Source organism: Microcaecilia unicolor, chromosome 7 (assembly GCF_901765095.1).
Source record: "Microcaecilia unicolor chromosome 7, aMicUni1.1, whole genome shotgun sequence".
NCBI classification, from domain to species: domain Eukaryota; kingdom Metazoa; phylum Chordata; class Amphibia; order Gymnophiona; family Siphonopidae; genus Microcaecilia; species Microcaecilia unicolor.
Window position 1 is genome coordinate 214,483,642 of NC_044037.1, and position 17,910 is coordinate 214,501,551.

The 17,910-nt window shown below is 42.9% G+C and overlaps 1 protein-coding gene across 1 annotated transcript in view; it reads right to left on the reverse strand.

Moving 5' to 3' along the window:
• The window catches only part of ITPRID2 (ITPR interacting domain containing 2), a 106,074-nt gene extending 96,621 nt beyond the window's left edge, over window positions 1-9,453 (reverse strand). Inside the window, exons 1-2 of the mRNA XM_030210688.1 lie at window positions 8,755-9,453; window positions 8,616-8,661 (exon numbers count right to left, since the gene is read on the reverse strand). Of these exons, the coding sequence (XP_030066548.1) occupies window positions 8,616-8,661; window positions 8,755-8,917 (209 nt within the window). The 5' untranslated portion in view covers window positions 8,918-9,453. The remainder of the gene's footprint in view (window positions 1-8,615; window positions 8,662-8,754) is intronic.
• Window positions 9,454-17,910: the final 8,457 nt, after the last annotated feature.

Consider the following 17,910-nt stretch of genomic DNA (forward strand, 5'->3'; position numbering starts at 1 on the left):
TAAACCGCTGTGATCTTAAGTATTTAAGCCTAGCAGTACAGCAAATAAAATAAACTTTAAACTGTAAAATGCCACTATTCAGTACATTTAGATGCACAGTTGGCATGTACATGTTACAGAATTACCCTTTATAAGCTGAATAGTATGGCACTTATCACCTTACATCTGCTTCAAGGAGAAACAGGGGTCATTTTGCTAAAAGTAAGAGTCCAGACAGGTGCATATTTTCATTACAAGTTCAATCACATCATCAAAGTTCTTTTTAATGAACAAGTAGAACTCCGTTTCCATGCTCATGTATATCTGCCCCACTGGACTTAGAATGGGGAGTGAAAAGACACAAAGCACCTTTTGGAAGCAAAGGATGCCGCATTATAACAATACCTTATCCCAGGGTTCTTCTATGAAGGTGGCAGCAGCTCTTTAAGTATCAGTAAGAATGAGAGCTACTTCTAGGATAGGATCTGAAACTTCCACTTTCAACATATATGTAAGGTGATTCAGAGCAGACACTAACGTCACTGTAGAAGGAAGCACATCACATGTCCACAGCTTCTCAGAAAGTTGCTACAATGGATCCAAGAAACCAGAGTCCTCCTTCAACTGAGAGAGATCCCAACAAAAGCAGCCATGAAAGGTCCCCACTGAACAGAGAGAATATGGCATTACAAGGGACTCAGCAAGCATCCCATACACTTTTGGGAGGGGGTGGGGGAGGGGGCCCAATGCCTGACACAGAGGTATTTCTACATCTGTCTTACTTTCTGAATTACCAACTAGCACGTAATTGCTAGTTGGTAATTCAGAAAGTAAGACGGCTCTAGAAGTACTTCCATTACTATGATTCATGCAGCCACGTATGAGAGGCGGGGGCCTCCCAAATATGCTCATCATATGGGTTTTTAATCTGCAAAGTTAATGAATCACATAACTGGCCGTTATGAAGAGGATATTCAACCCACAGCAGGTTTTTCTCAAAATGCAAACAAGATTTTTGGTCTAGTTGGGAAATGCTGAGCTCTGTCCTAAACAGATTTGATTTGATGGAGAAAAAGCCTAATGCTTCGAGCTGCAAATTGAGAACTAGGGAACCAGGTTCAAACCTCACTGAGTTCCTTGTGATCTTGAGTAAGCACGTAACCCTCCACTACCTCACGTACAAACTTAGATTGTAAGCTAGTGGTTCCCAAACCTGTCCTGGAGGAAGCCCAGCCAGTCAGGTTTTCTGAATATGCACACTGAATATGCATGAGAAAAATTTGCACGCAAATCAATCTCATGAATATTCATTGCTCAGTCTTCAACAACTGTTATAAACATGAATATTCATTGCAGATACCCTGAAAACCTGACTGGTAGGTTCTCCCAGTACAAGTTTGGGAACCACTGTTATAAGCCCTCCAGAACTGGAAAATACCTAGGACCCTGTTTGCTAAGGAGCACTAAGGGCGCATTAGTGTTTTTAAATGCATTGATTAGGGTGCGCTAAATGCTAAGTTGCCCATAGGAACATATGAGCAACTCTAGCGTTTAGCATGTGCTAAAAACGCTAGTGTGGCTTAGTAAACAGGCCCCTAATGTACCAGAATGTAATTTGCCTCAAATTACAATTTTAAAAAAGGTGCAAGCTAAATCCAAAATTCCTTTCTTCCTTACTTACTGAAGTGCACTGGGAGCCGAATATATATATATATATACTAGCCGTTAAGCACGTAACAACGGGCTAGTTTTTTGTTTTCCTACGCCCACCCCCCTGTCCACCAACCCTGCCCTCCCCCCAGCGTCTGTTTCCCTCACTTCCGCCCCCTCCTCCTCCGATTTCCACGCCCATGTCCAAGCCCTCCTCCCTATTGGGCTGTACTGCTGGTGGAGGCGGGGCTTGGACTTCTACACTCTCAGCGTTCCGACTCTACTGTGCATTTGCAGATGAGTCGGTCACTTGCTGTTTATATGTTTGATATATATATATATATATATATATATATATATATAGAAAGATTTTCTACAGTATGTAGCAAAATCCCCAATGAAAAGCAGTCAAAACCAAAGTGCATGTTAATAGAATACATCAAAACTCATATGGAATTACAGATACCATCACAGCATTCTGGTATCTTTCAATCAAAAACAAAACTAATCTATATCTGAGGCAGCATCCGAAGCTAGAATTCATTTAACACAAGAGATTTATACCATACAACAGCAGCATAAATTTAAGACCCACAATTTACCTTCTGATTTTCCCATTAAAAATCAAGTACAGTAGATACATTTCCCCACTTCAAAATCAAGTGCTGTCAACTAGTACTAAACTGGATTACTAACATTTGCTAAGTAGATGAAAAGCAATTCAGTCAGATCTGGCAAGAAGCGGCAATTACACAGAGAGGTGGTGTGGTAGGTATGGATTAAGGGTGAGAGATGAGGATTTTGGATTTACTGCATGTGTGGGGGGGGTTTTCAGTTTTCAGTTGGCTGCTGCTAACCAGTAGGCTACTACTCCTTATACTCTGATCTAGCTGGATAGCTGAGATGCAAATTAGGAAGACAACAAAAGCCTGACATGGATAAGAAGTGATATCCTGTAAGGGCTCAAGCTTCTATAGCTGATGGGCAGCAAGGGGTATGTCTTCAACAATGGGCAGGGATAAATGAGCATGGACAGCAAGGAGTAGACTAGTGAAGTGGTTCTCATCCCAGTCCTCAGGGCACAGGCAGTCAGATTTTCAGGATATCCACCATGAATATGTACAAGCGAGATTTGTATACCAAGGAGGCAGCATATGCAAATCTCTCTTATGCATATTCATTCTAGATATCCTGAAAACCTGACTGTGTGCCCCATGGATTGGGTTAAGCAGCACTGTACTAGTGGTTAGAGCACTGAGCTGACAACAAGGGAAGGCCAGTTTGAATTCCTTGTGATCTCAGGCAAATCATTTAACCCTCCAATGCCCCGGGTCAAAATAGACTAAGCCCTCTGGGGACAGGGAATTCTAGTGTACCTGAATGTAACTCACCTTGACCAATTGCTGAAAAGGCATGCACTAAATCCAACTAATAACCATGTTCTGCTTGACCAGCCAACATATAAAGGTCAAAATAGACAAAGTCAAAACAGAATTCTAGGCACTCGGTATGAATATGACCTAAATTTTGTAAATCAAATTGTCATGCTAAAAAAAATGTTAGTTATGAAACTGACTAGGAAATGAATCTTTACATTTTCTATAAATTAAAATGGATCTCCCATTTTTTTTACAACGTTAGAAGTATATTTATATTTTGCTGCAGCGCAATAAAATAAAATAATAAAACCCCACAAAATGTTCTTTAAAAATCTGCCCACATAACAATAAATAAATAAAATAAAAAATCTGCACACAAAAAATCAATTAAAACTACACTAGTACTCACTACTCTGTCAAGCAGGAGCCAATAGTTTCTTTTCTAATCTTCTGGAATATGCAGAACACATTTTGGGGACCTTTTACTATGCTGTGGTACGCATTAATGTGTGCTTACCGCAGGGTAAAAAGCACTACTGCAGGGCACACTCAAGTGTCCTGTAGTAGTTTTGGGATCAGCACACACTTCCCATGCTCTAACAAATAGAATTAATTTTTTAGTGCTGAGGGCGTGTGTGTGTGTGTGTGGGGGGGGGGGGGGGGGGTAGAGCGTAGGCGTGTGTGTACTAATCAGTGCAGCTACATCACCACACGCTAACCCAGTGGTTCCCAAACCTGGGCCTGGAGGCGTAAAAGCCAGTCAGGTTTTCAGGATATCCATAATGAATATTCACTGCCTCCACTGCATGCAAATCTCTCTCATGGATATTCATTGTAGCTATCCCAAAAACCTGACTGGCTGGGGTGCCTCCAGGACCAGGCTTGGGAACCACTGAGCTAACTGATTAGCTCAGGATTAACACACCAGCCCTTACCGCCTAGAAAATAGGTGCTCACACGTTTAGGAGGAGATTCTATATGGCACCTAAAAAAAAATAGGAACTGAAATTAGTGCTGACTAAACGTATTCTATAATCTGCACCTACATTTAGGCGCAGAGGGAGTGGAGGAGTGGCCTAGTGGTTAGGGAGGTGGACTTTGGTCCTGGGGAACTGAGGAACTGAGTTCGATTCCCACCTCAGGCACAGGCAGCTCCTTGTGACTCTGGGCAAGTCACTTAACCCTCCATTGCCCCATGTAAGCCACATTGAGCCTGCCATGAGTGGGAAAGTGTGGGGTACAAATGTAACAAAAATAAAAATTATAGAATATGCTTAGTTGATATTTCAGTTCCAATATCTGTGCGCATCCATTTACACCAATAAAAATCTGGTGTAAATCCCAGTGCATAGATTTAGGCGCACTGGGCCATATGCTAGAACTAGGCGCCTAAATTTGGGAATGCCAATTTCCCCGTGAATAACCACGCCCCTTTTGTGTTCCACACGTTAGAAGTTCGACACACATCGTTACAGAATAAGCTTAGCAAGTTGTGCGCCTAAATTCTAATCAGTGCCAATTAGTGCTTATTATTGCTTAAGTGCTGTTATCAGCGCTCAGCTTGCTAAGCCAATTAAGTTACACGCGGTGTTATAGAAATCATGCTGATTCCGGCACCTAAATCTAAGAATCTAACAGGCAGATGATCAAAAGCCCCGCGCTGTTCCAAACAGCGCTCTAAAATAGCGCTGGAAAAGCGCGGGGCGCTATTAGACCTATGATCAGAGATAATGCATGCAAATTTAAGCAGCACAATTATCTCTGATTATGGGGTAGAAGTGCGGGAGAATTGTGCCTGAGCATGCACTCAGCACAATCCTCCCACACTTGTTTGACAGATCTGGGCTGGAGACCAATGAAAAGAGAAGGACGTCCATCTTTAAATCGGAAGATGGACGTCTTCAACTGCCCTGTTGCAGGAATGGCCAAATTTCAAGGGGGTGTTGGAAGTATAGCGACAGGGCAGTTGAGGACGTCCAAAATTGGATGTTTCTATGAGAAAGACGTCTTTCTGCCCATTGCAGAAATGTCCAAAATTTGGACGTCCTCAACTGCCCCATCACAGAAATGTTCAAATTTTGGATGTCCTCAACTGCCCTTGCTGGCAGGTTTGCTGTAGAGGGAAATGGGGGCCTGGCAGCATGCAAATGCATGCTGGACAGGGCTCACCATTCCTCCCCAATGATCTGCAAACCCTAATGCCAGCTCGGAGCTGGCGTAGGGTTTGTCACAGCCAGCGACCCAATCTTTGGCGTGCTGGACGCTGATCATTGGGGATGAATGTGTTAAGTGCTGATTAGCATGCATTTGCATGCTACTAGTGCTAAGAGCCCTCGAGTGCGTTGTTTCACGCTCTCGAGGGCTCTGATCATGGGGTGGTAGCAAACGTCAGCGCTAGTATAGCGCTAACAGTCTCTAGTGCCGGCGTTTGCTTTTGATCATCTGCCTGTAAGTGAATTATAAAGAATCTGGGGGTTAATGGGGAAATCAGCATGTGGCCATTAATGGGAATAATGGAGTATGTGGTCCTTTTACTGCCGCACTAAAAGTGGCCATAGCGTGCAAGAAGGATCCACACTGGGATAGCGCTGGCCACTTTTTAGCGCAGCTTAGTAAAAGGGACGCTTTAATTGCCATAAATACAAGTAAATAACTTTACTGAAGCTAACTTTTCATGACTCTTGTATATGCTATAGGATGAAAATGAAAGGCAAAGGGGGTTGTATACTAAAGCTTAGTTTGAGTTATCTACAGCAGGGCCCATAGGAATAAAATGGGTCCTGCGCCAGATAACTCAAGCTAAGCTTTAGTAAACAAGGGGGGGGGGAGATTGCTAACTACACCAGATGAAGCCAGAGGCATTAATGCAGCAAGTAATATCTCAAGGCTCCTTTTAAAAAGCTGTACTACCAATTAGGGTGTGCTGAATGCGAAGAAACCCATCAGAATTGAATGGACTTCTTCACATTCAGCGCATGCTAATCAGTTGTGCCAGTTTATAAAAGGAGCCCTAACTTATTTCATATCAACTATGTTTTTTGGCCTTGATAATTTTTACAATAATTGGGAGTAAAATTAGATTAAAATTCCCTTTTTAGTGCTTTTCAAAGGAAGAAAAAAATGCTAATTGTCTGGTTAAAGTCATCTGTTCACAGGCATACACAGCGTTCCTGCTGTCTGAATAACTGGACTGCGGTCTATGGGGTGGGGTGAGAGGTGGATCTTAACTCCAGATGCTGCCTTTTGAAAAATGACCACAACCCAATAAGGATGAAGCATTTTTCTATAGAGAAAAAAACTGAAACACTCTAAATGCATGTGGGAAGTTTTTTTTTCTCCTTATCTTGGGGATCAAGAGGCCTTTCTACTATGTTGCATTAGGTGTTAAAGCAGGCCTAACACAGCAAAAACAGCCTAATAAAGGACAAACTAAAGCATTCCACCTTAGTTTTGCCATGTGTGCATGCTAACCATGTGCTATTTTTTTTTTAAGGGGGCATGAGAGTGGACATTCCTGCACTAACCACTTAGTGACTGCACCTACATTATCACATGCTAACTGGTTAGCACACGAATAACCCAGGAACCCTTACTGTCTATAAAATAGGAGGCAGTAAGGGATTCCATGATAATTTTTTTAAATGGAAGCGCACTAATGGCAACATTAGCACAAGGAAAAAATACTGAAAATCAGGATTTTTCCGGCCACGGTAAAAGGGCGCAAGGGAGCGCTAAGGCCAATGTCTATCACAGCTTAATAAAAGGACCCCTTTACATCACAAGCTTATATTCTGCCAATACTACACAGTTCTAAGCAGATTACAAAGCAATTTAACCAATCAGACATTGGGAATTACATATCAGAAATAAAATGTAATTTAATTAATTCTCTATTAATAAGTGTTCATGGAACAAATGCACTTTCAAATATTTCCTAAAAAAAGTGGATAAGATCTGATCTGCCTAATTTCTGAAGGCACGGAATTCCAAATACAAGCAGCTTGATATATCATCATAATATAATTTATCTTAGACAGATATAGAGTTGGCTGAGGATAATGTAAAGTATTCGATCTCGCAGGGTCCTACCTAATCTTCTAATAGGGAGACAAATAATATCCACCATGTAGGCGGGAACATTTCCAATATGAACCTCAAAACAATGCTTGCATTTAAAGTTTCTGAAAGGTTTTTTTTTTCTACAAGCAAGTTAGAATGCTACTGTGCAGAGGCTGTTGCCAATCTCATGTAGTCTTTTCTGCAAGGCTCGTAAACATAACCAAAACAGAAGCAGGGGCTCAGACTGGAAAAAGTGAAGGGGCAGTATTATGTGTCCTAAAGGATATGTACCTTTAATTACTGCCACACCCCTTTTCTTAAAAATCTGTCCCCTCTTCATTTGGTGTTATTTTGACAGGCACTGTAGAATTTACATGAGATTCATAACAAACTGCATCAGTTTGTCCACCATCACCAGAGAAACAGCTATATAGAAGAAAATTTAAATGCCATTTCTAAAGTTTCAGAAACTTTCAAGGTCAAAGATCTAACCCTCAAGATAAAAAGAAAAATAAACCAAAATAACAACTAGTCCATATGCATGCATTTGGAGAATTCTTCAAATTTGATCATATAAAACATCACTCCTACAGGATGCACCCTATGTCCAAGAGGGTAGACCACCTCTCTCCTCCCACCCCCACCAGTTCACCAACCCTTTCCAGCCACCTTTGAAAAGTGCCAAAAAGGAGCTCTCTCTCTCTGTTGTACCTACCAAACAAATAATATAAAAATATGACTACTAATGTTGCAGCTTTAAGTTTTCACTTGTCCCCCCAGATGTCTATTTCCCACAGTAGCTGTTAAGATTAAGAGGCAAAACATTATTCCAGAGCAAGGTGCCTGTCTCACGGTTTGCAGAGAAAGGCAGATATCATATCACATCACATGGTCTAGGAAAGAGAGATACAAGTTCTTATATCAGTGCCCTGGGAGATAAGTATGAAATACTACTGTAAAAAAATTATAGGCACACACCTTACAACAAAAGGAGTATTAAAAGAACCATCTTCAACCCAATACCGTATTCTGACGTACCTACTATGCAAAAGTACCACATTTTTATTGGTAAATGATTTGCCAGTCCCTAACTTTTCCCCATCAATCAAAACTATTAAACCAAGCACCGGAAATATCAGTAGCCTGCTATTCTGGTACATTTTCTCCCATCGCCTGCCCTGGGCGATGGTGGAAGCAACGTCTGTGCTTATATCTCTCTCCAATTACAAAATCAAACAGTAGCCCACAGGCTCGAAAAGACTGAATTATATTAGAATGTATTGTATTTCCCTGGCCTCTTGAAGAGTCATGATCACGGTGGGGTGTGAAAGAACTATGAACTGAATATATTTGGGGCGGCTGTGCCCTTTGAAAACCCTCTGTCCCAGTTTCAAAAACCAGATAATATGCAACATAAGGCAGACTAAAAAAAAAAAAAAGCAGGGCGCAAGTATTTAGTAGTCACAACAAACACGCAAACTTCCCAAGTCTTGAAAGTTGACTCATTGCATGCCGTGCACAGTCGGAGCACCAAGAAGATTTACTCACCGACAGTCTTTGAGCCAGATCGCGATCTTTTCATTCGGAACAGCCCCTTTCGGGAGGAAGCAAAACAAGAAAAGCATTAAAGAAAGTTGCAGTTACAATGCGAGTCCCAGGCAGGCTGCAAAAGTGCGGCAGGACCGACCTGTCTCGGAGTCGGCGGCCAGCTCCAGCTCGTCCGCCGGTGGCGCCGCTTCGGACGTGAGATCCTCGGCCTCGGACGCCTGCCACGAGTCCCGGCTCTTAGCCCAGGCCTTTCTCTTCTCGGTGGCCCCCGCCGTCCAGTCCTCGTCCGCTGGCGCTTCCATGGCTTCGGGGCTCGCGGGCAAAGGAGGGCGGAAGTGGCGCGCGGCCGCCCTGGGGCTTCGCCTGGCGCGCGCTGCTGTTGCTCAAGGGAAGCGCAAGGACGGCGCGGCGAAGAGGGCAGCGGGCATGCTGCGGAGCAGCGTACGGGGCTTCTGACGGCGGCTCCCCCAAGCCCTCTCCTTCCTTCTGTGCCGTCTGCGCCCGAAAACCGAAACGCAACTCTGCTTCCGCCTGCCTGCCCCTCCCGCCGGTGACGGAGCGCCCTCCCCCGCCTGAGCTCGGAGAGCGCGCTGGAGCTGAGCCGGCAGCTGAGGACAGGGCAGGCTACGAGCTAGTCATGCAAAAAAAAGAGGTAGTGGAAGGCAACCGGCGACTGTTAATGCTGACTTTGCAGCGGTCTTATTGGAGGGGAGAAGAGCCATGAAGCAGTAGCAGGGGGGATGAGGATGACATGTCATAGGTCCTCCCGTTTCTCAGGAAACTGCGGGGCGCGCGTGATCAGAACCCCCCCCCCCCCCGACCCAAGCGAAGCCCCTTCCCCTCCATACGGGGTGGGGGAGTTGGCGGTGTTTGTTTTCATTAAAACAGATCTTTCTATCTCCGTCTTTGCATGTTATAGAAAGAAAGAAAAAACTATGCATTTTCCCCATCGCTGCTTTTGACAGTCATTTAACAGCAAGGATGTTTGCGAACGGTCGCATGATGGCAGATACGAGCTAAGGCAAAAGTGGGTGAAAGGGTGCCTCTGCCCCAAGAGATAAGAAGAAGCTGATGGATCGCCACATTATTTACTGAATTGATTTGATTTAATAACTCGATACACCGCTCAATACAACAACGTTTTAAAGCGGTTTACAAAAAGCAAGAAAACACAAATGTGGACTATATGCATGGTGTATGCGAACGCTGCGTACTGTACTACCATTACAGTTCGGTTTCATTCCCTTAGATATAATCCAATTAGACCTCTCCTCAGCATGACAGAGTGCTGTATATGTCGTATGGCAGAGACGATTAACTGAAATTTGAAACCCTTCTTCCTGTCCTCTGCTATAAATGGCCAGCTAATTAGTGAACATACAGTAGTAGTATGTGTTTAAACCAGCAAAGCAAATACCTTAAAAATCGATACTGGTCCTACAAATGTCAATGACAAGTTAAAGTGCTAAGTTAAAAATGCTACATTGTTTAAAAAATGAACAAACGTCTGGAAGACATGAATGCCAAAGAGTGAGTCTGAAGGCCAATGAATGAGAATTTTCTGGAATATAAATGTAGAAAAATATAAGTGTGGGAAAAAAACCCAGCATATAAAGATAATTGCTTATCATTAGTGCAGCTGAAAGAATATAGATAGAGTGCAAGCAGTATGAAAAAATTTTCAGGCATTAGCCCAGGTAACTCAGTAATTGCCCTCCTTTCAGCTACTACAAGGATGTGCCTTGATTTGGTGTGCATTTAAGTGCAGGCAAAACAGATGAAAAGGGACACAACCCCCCCCCCCCCCCCTGATTCTATATATCATGCTGAGATTTCCACACAGAAATCAAAGTGTATTCCATAACAATGTGCATAACCTAATTGGTTAACAAACCAATCAGCACTAATAATTGTCAATTAACAAGCAATGATTGACACTAATTGGCATTAATTAGAATATATGTGCAGAATTATCTAAGCACGTTCTATAACATGCTGCATGTAAATTCTAAAACTCCTGCTTACAAAGTCAAGCTAGTGGCTGGCAGTGCGGTACTGCCAACACAGACCATTCACTTTGAATGGGCTGTGTCGGCAATGCTGCACGGCTTTGTAAACAGGGAGGTAAGTCACATAGTTGAAAAGGGGGCATGGCCATGGGCGGGTCATGGGCGTTTTTAATATCTATACGTGTGGTTATAGAATACAGCCGATCTGCGTATAATTTAGGCATTGGCATTTACACCAGGTTTTACTTGGTGTAACTGCCCGCGACTAAATTTTGTTGCATGGACCAACGCTTGGCATATTCTATAAACCGCGTGGAAATTTAGGCTTGTTCTATAAAGTATGCCTAAATTAAAGCATACTTTTTAGAATGCACTTAGGCAAAATTAATTTTGGTGCTGAACTTTTAGGCTTGATTATATAGAATCTAGTCCACAGGGGCTCATTTTCAAAGCACAACGTTCCATAGATTACCATGCAACTTTTTAAGTCTAAGTGCTTTGAAAATCAGGCTGAATGTTGAGCCTTTTGTAGAACAGGTATAAGGATGTATGAGAGAACATGAATTTGCCTCCACTTACAGCAGAAATAGCTATGTTACCAAAAAAAAAAAAAGAAGCTGTTTCATGCAGGGTGTTACGCCTGTAAGCACTGGTACCTACAAGTGTAAGTGCTGGATTTGTAAATCTATATGCACAGAGGAGCCAATTAATGATCTGAGTTCTAAACCTCAATCTTTTGGCTTTTTCTGATAGCTCTTAAGATTAAAGAAAGAAACACAATTAGTCCCTTACTCACTCCTAGAAACCCCATGTCCAATGTGCAATTTAGGGCCACCAAGAGAGGGGGGCAGGGAGGACAAGATCCCCCAGACCTGGCCTCCAAGGAGGGCCTGGCACTAGCGATCAAAAGAGACCGCTCTGCCAGCCATAGGTCCTTCTTCCTGCCGCGTCCTGCCTATGCAGAAACAGGAAGTTACTTCACAGGAGATGGGACGCGGCAGGAAGAAGTACCTGTAGCTGGCTCTCTTGTTTACTGCAGCAGGGGGGGCAGCGGCGGTGGCAGCAGGGGGAGCAGCAGTGTGTGTGTGGGGGGGGGGGTCAACGGTGGTGGGGGGGGGGGGCAGGGTCCAGAAGATTGTTTGCCCCAGGCCTAGTTTTGTCTCTCTGGAGCTCTGGTTCAGTTAACTGACACTTATGCATGATTTGGAGGAGATGTAAAGGCAGATAGGGAAAGTTCTGAATTAAGCCCATATTCCCTTTGTAAAATGGAAAGTATATATTTTTAAAAATCTGCCCATGACACACCCTGAACATGCTCTTTTGAAATCTGTGCTTGCTGCAGATATACACAAGAGCAGCTTTTCTAAAATCGCTATTTAAACCAGATTTTTCACACATGTAAACGCCACCTGACCCTTCAAAAATGACCTCCTTTAAACTAAATTAAGAGCTGTTTCATGAAGACTTTTCATATAGACACAGTAAGGACAGTCCTCGCAGGACGTCCCCACGAAGGGGCGGGGAAACCAGTATTATCGAAACAAGATGGGCGGCCATCTTTCGTTTCAATAATACAGTCGGGGACATGCAAATCTCAACATTTAGGTCGACCTTAGAGATGGTCATCCTTAGAGATGGTCGCCCCCGATTTTCGGCGATAATGGAAAATGAGGATGCCCATCTCAGAAATGACCAAATCCAAGCCATTTGGTTGTGGGAGGAGCTAGCATTCATAGTGCACTGGCCCCCCTCACATGCCAGGACACCAACTGGGCACCATAGGGGGCACTGCAGTGCACTTCAGAAAAAGCTCCCAGGTGCATAGCTCCCTTATCTTGTGTGCTGAGCCCCCCAAAACACACTCCCCACAACTGTACACCACTACCATAGCCCTTAGGGATGAAGGGGGCACCTAGATGTGGGTACAGTGGGTTTGTGGTGGGTTTTGGAGGGCTCACATTTACCACCACAAGTATAACAGGTGGGGGGGGGATGGGCCTGAGTCCGCCTGCCTGAAGTGCACTGCAGTGCCCACTAAAACTGCTCCAGGGACCTGCATACTGCTGTCATGGAGCTGGGTATGATATTTGAAGCTGGCATAGAAGCTGGAAAAAATATTTTAAAAATTGTTTTAGGGTGGCAGGGTGTTAGTGACCACTGGGGGAGTAAGGGGAGGTCATCCCCAATTTCCTCCGGTGGTCATCTGGTCATTTAGGGCCCATTTTTGTGGCTTGGTCGTAAAAAAAAAAGGACCAAGTAAAGTCGGCCAAGTGTTCGTCAGGGACGCCCTTCTTTTTTCCATCATTGGCCGAGGACGCCCATGTGTACGCACGCCCCAGACCCCCATTCACTATGCTTCCAACATGCCCCCATGAACTTTGGTCGTCCCCGTGACAGAAAGCAGTTGGGGACGCCCAAAATTGGCTTTCGATTATGCCAATTTGGGCGACCCTGGGAGAAGGACGCCCATCTCCCGATTTGTGTCGAAAGATGGATGCCCTTCTCTTTCGAAAATAAGCCTGATAGTGAGTCATTCAAATTCTAGGGCTATCTGATTAGATAGAATTTGAAAACTGAAATAATTGGCAGATTTTCATGATTTAAAAAAAAGTTGCATTTTGATAGAAATAGAAGTTCAGGAGCCTCATCATATGAAATAGAACAAAGGGAGAGTTAAAGGGAAAATGAGACAATATTTCTTTACTGAGGGAAGGGAAGAGATCTTAGATTTAGCTCACAGGTTTTTTTTTCATCAGTAGCATTTTCCTTTTCCTAGAGCGCTTACAATTAACTACCTGAGGCAATGGAGAGTTAAGCAAGGTGTGCATGATCACAAGGAGTGACAGTAGGATTTGAACCTGGCTTCCCTGGTTTGCAGCCTACTCCTAACCATTTGGTACTCCTCTTGAGAAATGGATACCTATAAACATCCACTTGCAGAAATAAAAGCAAACATAACAGTAACCGAATCAAACTCCTTTGCAACAAATACAGATGGCTGTGATTGTGTAGGATCTGGAAGACACACCAAAAAATCTGCAGTTTGTTTTCAGTTTGTTTAGCTTTATCCCTTGATTTGGGGGTGTTTTCTTTTTTTTTCAGTTTGTTTTACGCATTCATTTTAATGGGATTATTTTAACATGTGGAGGGGCATTTTCAATATGATATCTAAGTCAGTCTTTGAACGTTTTGTGCTAAGCATCCCAAGTCCGAATACGAAATATAGCCATTTTCAAAATAGCAAAAACATTTATTTTATTTTATTTTTTCAAAAATGGCCAAATGCTAGATGGTTTTGTGCTCTGTGTATTCTTTTTAGTCTATTTTGGGAGAGAGAAAAAAAGTCCAAGTGCAAAACACACAAAATCAAGCCTTTGGGCTGTAGGAGGAGCCAGCATTTTTAACAGACTGACAACACAGACATCCCAGGAGAGCAATGGGGAACCCTAGGGAGCACTGCTGTGAACTTCAAATAAAAGCTCCCAGGTACACATCTTACCGTTAACCCCTTATCTGCTGAGCCCTCCAAAACTCACTCAAAAATCCACTGCCCCCAACTATACACTACCACAATAGCTCCTATGGGTGAAGGGGGTCACCTATATGTGGGTGCAGTAGGTTTATGGTGAGTTTTGGAGTGCTCACAGTTTCCATCACAAGTGTGATAGGTAGAGTGAGATAAGGGCCTGGGTTGCCTTCTCTTCGGTGCACTGCACTGACCACTACGATTCTCTAGGGACCTGCTTGCTGCTCTAATAGAACTGGCTGTAACATCTGCAGCTGTCATAGATGCTGGTAAGTACAATTTTTAGTCACAGCTTGGGGGGGGGGGGGGAGAGGGTCATATACATAAGTACATAAGTATTGCCATACTGGGAAAGACCAAAGGTCCATTGAGCCCAGCAGCCTGTTTCCAACAGTGGCCAATCCAGGTCACAAATACCCGGCAAGATCCCAAAAATGTACAAAACATTTTATACTGCTTATCCCAGAAATAGTGGATTTTCCCCAAGTCCATTTAATAACGGTCTATGGACTTTTCCTTTAGGAAGCCGTCCAAACCTTTTTAAAACTCCGCTAAGCTAACCACCTTTACCACATTCTCTGGCAACGAATTCCAGAGTTTAATTGCACATTGAGTGAAGAAACCTTTCTCCGATTTGTTTCCCTAGTCGACCCCCGAGAGAGTAAGGGGGTCATCCCTGATTCCCTCCAGTAGTCATCTCTTCATTTAGGGCAGCTTTTTGTGCCTTATTTGTTCTAAAAACAGGTCTAGATCAAAATGTTGAAGCTTTTGCCCTAGATGGTTTCGTTTTGTTCCCCTATGGCTATAAAACATCCAAGTATTAGGAGCACCCAAATCCTGCCTCCGAAATGCCCTCAGCAGGCTCCCTTGTGATTTGGACGCACTGCGGACGAATTGCATGGATAAACGTATGCAAAATAGGTTTTAAAATACTGATTTGAATGTTTCGAGAAGAAATTCATTCAAATGCTGCTTTATGACACTTTTTTGGATGCTTTTCTCTTTCGAAAATGAGCCCCACTATAGCTTTTAACATACATTAATAGGCTTAGCATTAATTCACCGGTTAGTGCACATTACACGAATTTAGTGCTTAAATACAGTGTTTCTCAATCCTCTTTTGGAGGAAAACCTAGCCAGATGGATTGTCAGGATTCCAACAATTAAAATAGATATAGGAAGCGCACTGTATGCAATTCTAACTCATGCATGTTCATTTTGGGAATCCTGAAAATCCAACTAGCTAGGTTTGCCCCTTGAAAAGGGTTGAGAACCACTGCATTTATCAACAAAATGCTCACTAATGAATGCACATCTCTAATAGAAGGAAATGAACAGCTTAGGGGAGGGGAGGGGGTTTGCAGACAATTAGGAAGTTGTTTGGGGTTTTTTTTTTTTGCATTCAAGAAAATATACATTATTTTCAGTTAGCATGACAATTCCTACACACAGCTCAATTCAAGTCAATGCAAATATCCAACATACAAATTATTAACAGCAGCTATGAGTGTGGCATTTAGCAAAACAAAAGGGGGGAAGGGATACATGGAAAGAAGTCACGTCAACAAATACTATGTCATAATATGATACATTCTAAATGTGATATAGGTGGTTAGATGGGTTCCTCTGAAAATTTACAAGGGGGAATAATGCAAATGGCAGTTTGGCCAGTACCATTTTGAATGTGGCACCTTTGGGTAAGGAGGGCATACTCCCTCTTCTGCCACCAGCCTTTATATGGAAAATTTTAAAATGCAAGGAGTGGGTCTGGTGGGGCAGATGAAGGGAGCAAACTAGGGTGGTCGGATGTATTTGCATCAGTTTTGGGGCTGTGAGAGATTTTGCCATATTGGGGATGGGGGTAGGGGAGGGTTGAGGGAAGAAGGGGATTGATGGCTCAAAAAAAGTATTTGTCACACATCAGTTGGGAGGGGAACAGGCGACTTGGGGGAAGGTTTTGTCACACATTGGGCTTCATGAGGAGAAGGAATGGGAATTCAGCCTTTGGGGGGGGGGGGGGCAATGACCAGGATGCTGGGGCCAGTATTCAAAATGCTGCACATCAGTGAGACAATTGGCTAAAGTATACATTACTAAATTTAGGAAAATTTTCAGCCTAACATTCCATGGGTTAGTTGTGGTTAAAACTTGATGAAACATGGCCCATAATATTTGGCTGATTTAGGGACTCATTTTCAGAAGAGAAAAATCCCTAAAAAGTGACATAAAGCAGCATTTGGACATTTTTCTCACAAAAACATCCAAATCAGTATTTTTTAAACCAATTTTTAGATGTTTTTCTATGATGTCCATCAGAAGTGCATTCAAATCACAAGGGAGTATGTCGGGGCAATTTGAAGGCGGGATTAGGGCATGCCAATACTTGGATGTTTTCATCTAGACCTGTTTTCAGAATGAACAAGGCACAAAAAAGGTGCCCTAAATGACCAGATGACCACTGGAGGAAATCAGGAATGACCTCCCAATACCTCCCCAGTGGTCACTGACCCCCTCCTACCCCCATAAAATGTAACTAAAAATATGACTTACCAGCCTCTATGACAGCTGCAGATGTTAAAGTCATATATATTAGAGCAGCATGCAGGTCTCTGGAGTAGTGTGGTGTATGGTGCAGTGCACAGAGGGGGACCCAGGTCTCTATCTCCCTCTACCTGTCACACTTGTGGAAACAGTGAACCCTCCCAAAGTCACCAAAACCCTACTGTACCCACATATAGGTGCCCCCTTCACCTATAAGGGCTATTGTAGTGGGGGACAGTGGGTTTTGGGTGAATTTTGGAGGGCTCAGGGGGGCAAGATAAGGAAGAAAAGGTGATATTTGTACCTGGGAGCATTTTATGAAGTGCACAGAAGTGCCCTCTAGGGTGCCCCAAATGCTGGCTCCCCCTACATCCCAATGCCATGAATCTCTATGTTTTGCACTTCTGTTTTTTTTTTTTAGTGGATAAAAAAGTACAAAACCTTGTTTGAAACAGTATTTTTGAAAAAAAGATTTTTTTTTCATTTTTGAAAATGACTTTCTTTCCTGTTCGCACAAAACGTCCAAAATCGGATTTAGACGTCATATAAAAAATGCCCTTCCATGCAACTTAGCTAAGTTTGAAAATTGTCCTTATCTATGAGAAATTGTTAATTTCAGCTTGATCAGAAACAGTCAATATGTGGTGCATTTACCAAATGCCTAGATAAGCTGGTTTGCTTAACACATGAGTGTTACCCATTTTGTAGCATGTTCTGTTTTGGATAGATGTTGTTTTAGGACAGTTCCATCTACCAGTGTTTGGAAAATACCCTGACCTGGCTCTTTTCTAAGCCAGACTGAAAGCAGACAATTGGTGAAGGATTCATATCATAACTCTTATTTAGATACCAGAGGAAGCACCTACAGACAGGATCCTCAGAGCTAGTCTGCGGCAAACAGCAGTTGAAATGCAACTTGTCTAAAATATGTGTAGTTGAACAATACAGTATATAAACAATTTACCGATCCTCTTTTGGAACAAAATCAAATGTCAAAACAAACAGCTCAGTTTTTCAAGGGCTTTGTTGCTGGTATCACCATATATAGAGATAATTATGTAACTAGCTCACTATGTACCTGTACTCCCTTGCAACATCACATTCCCTTGTTTCTTATTACTTAACCATGCACAAATATTAATTTTATTTAGCATTTTGGGGCTTGGCTTGTACATTTATTTAATAAGTGGTTGGAGTCTTGAAGTCAAAGCAAGGGTTG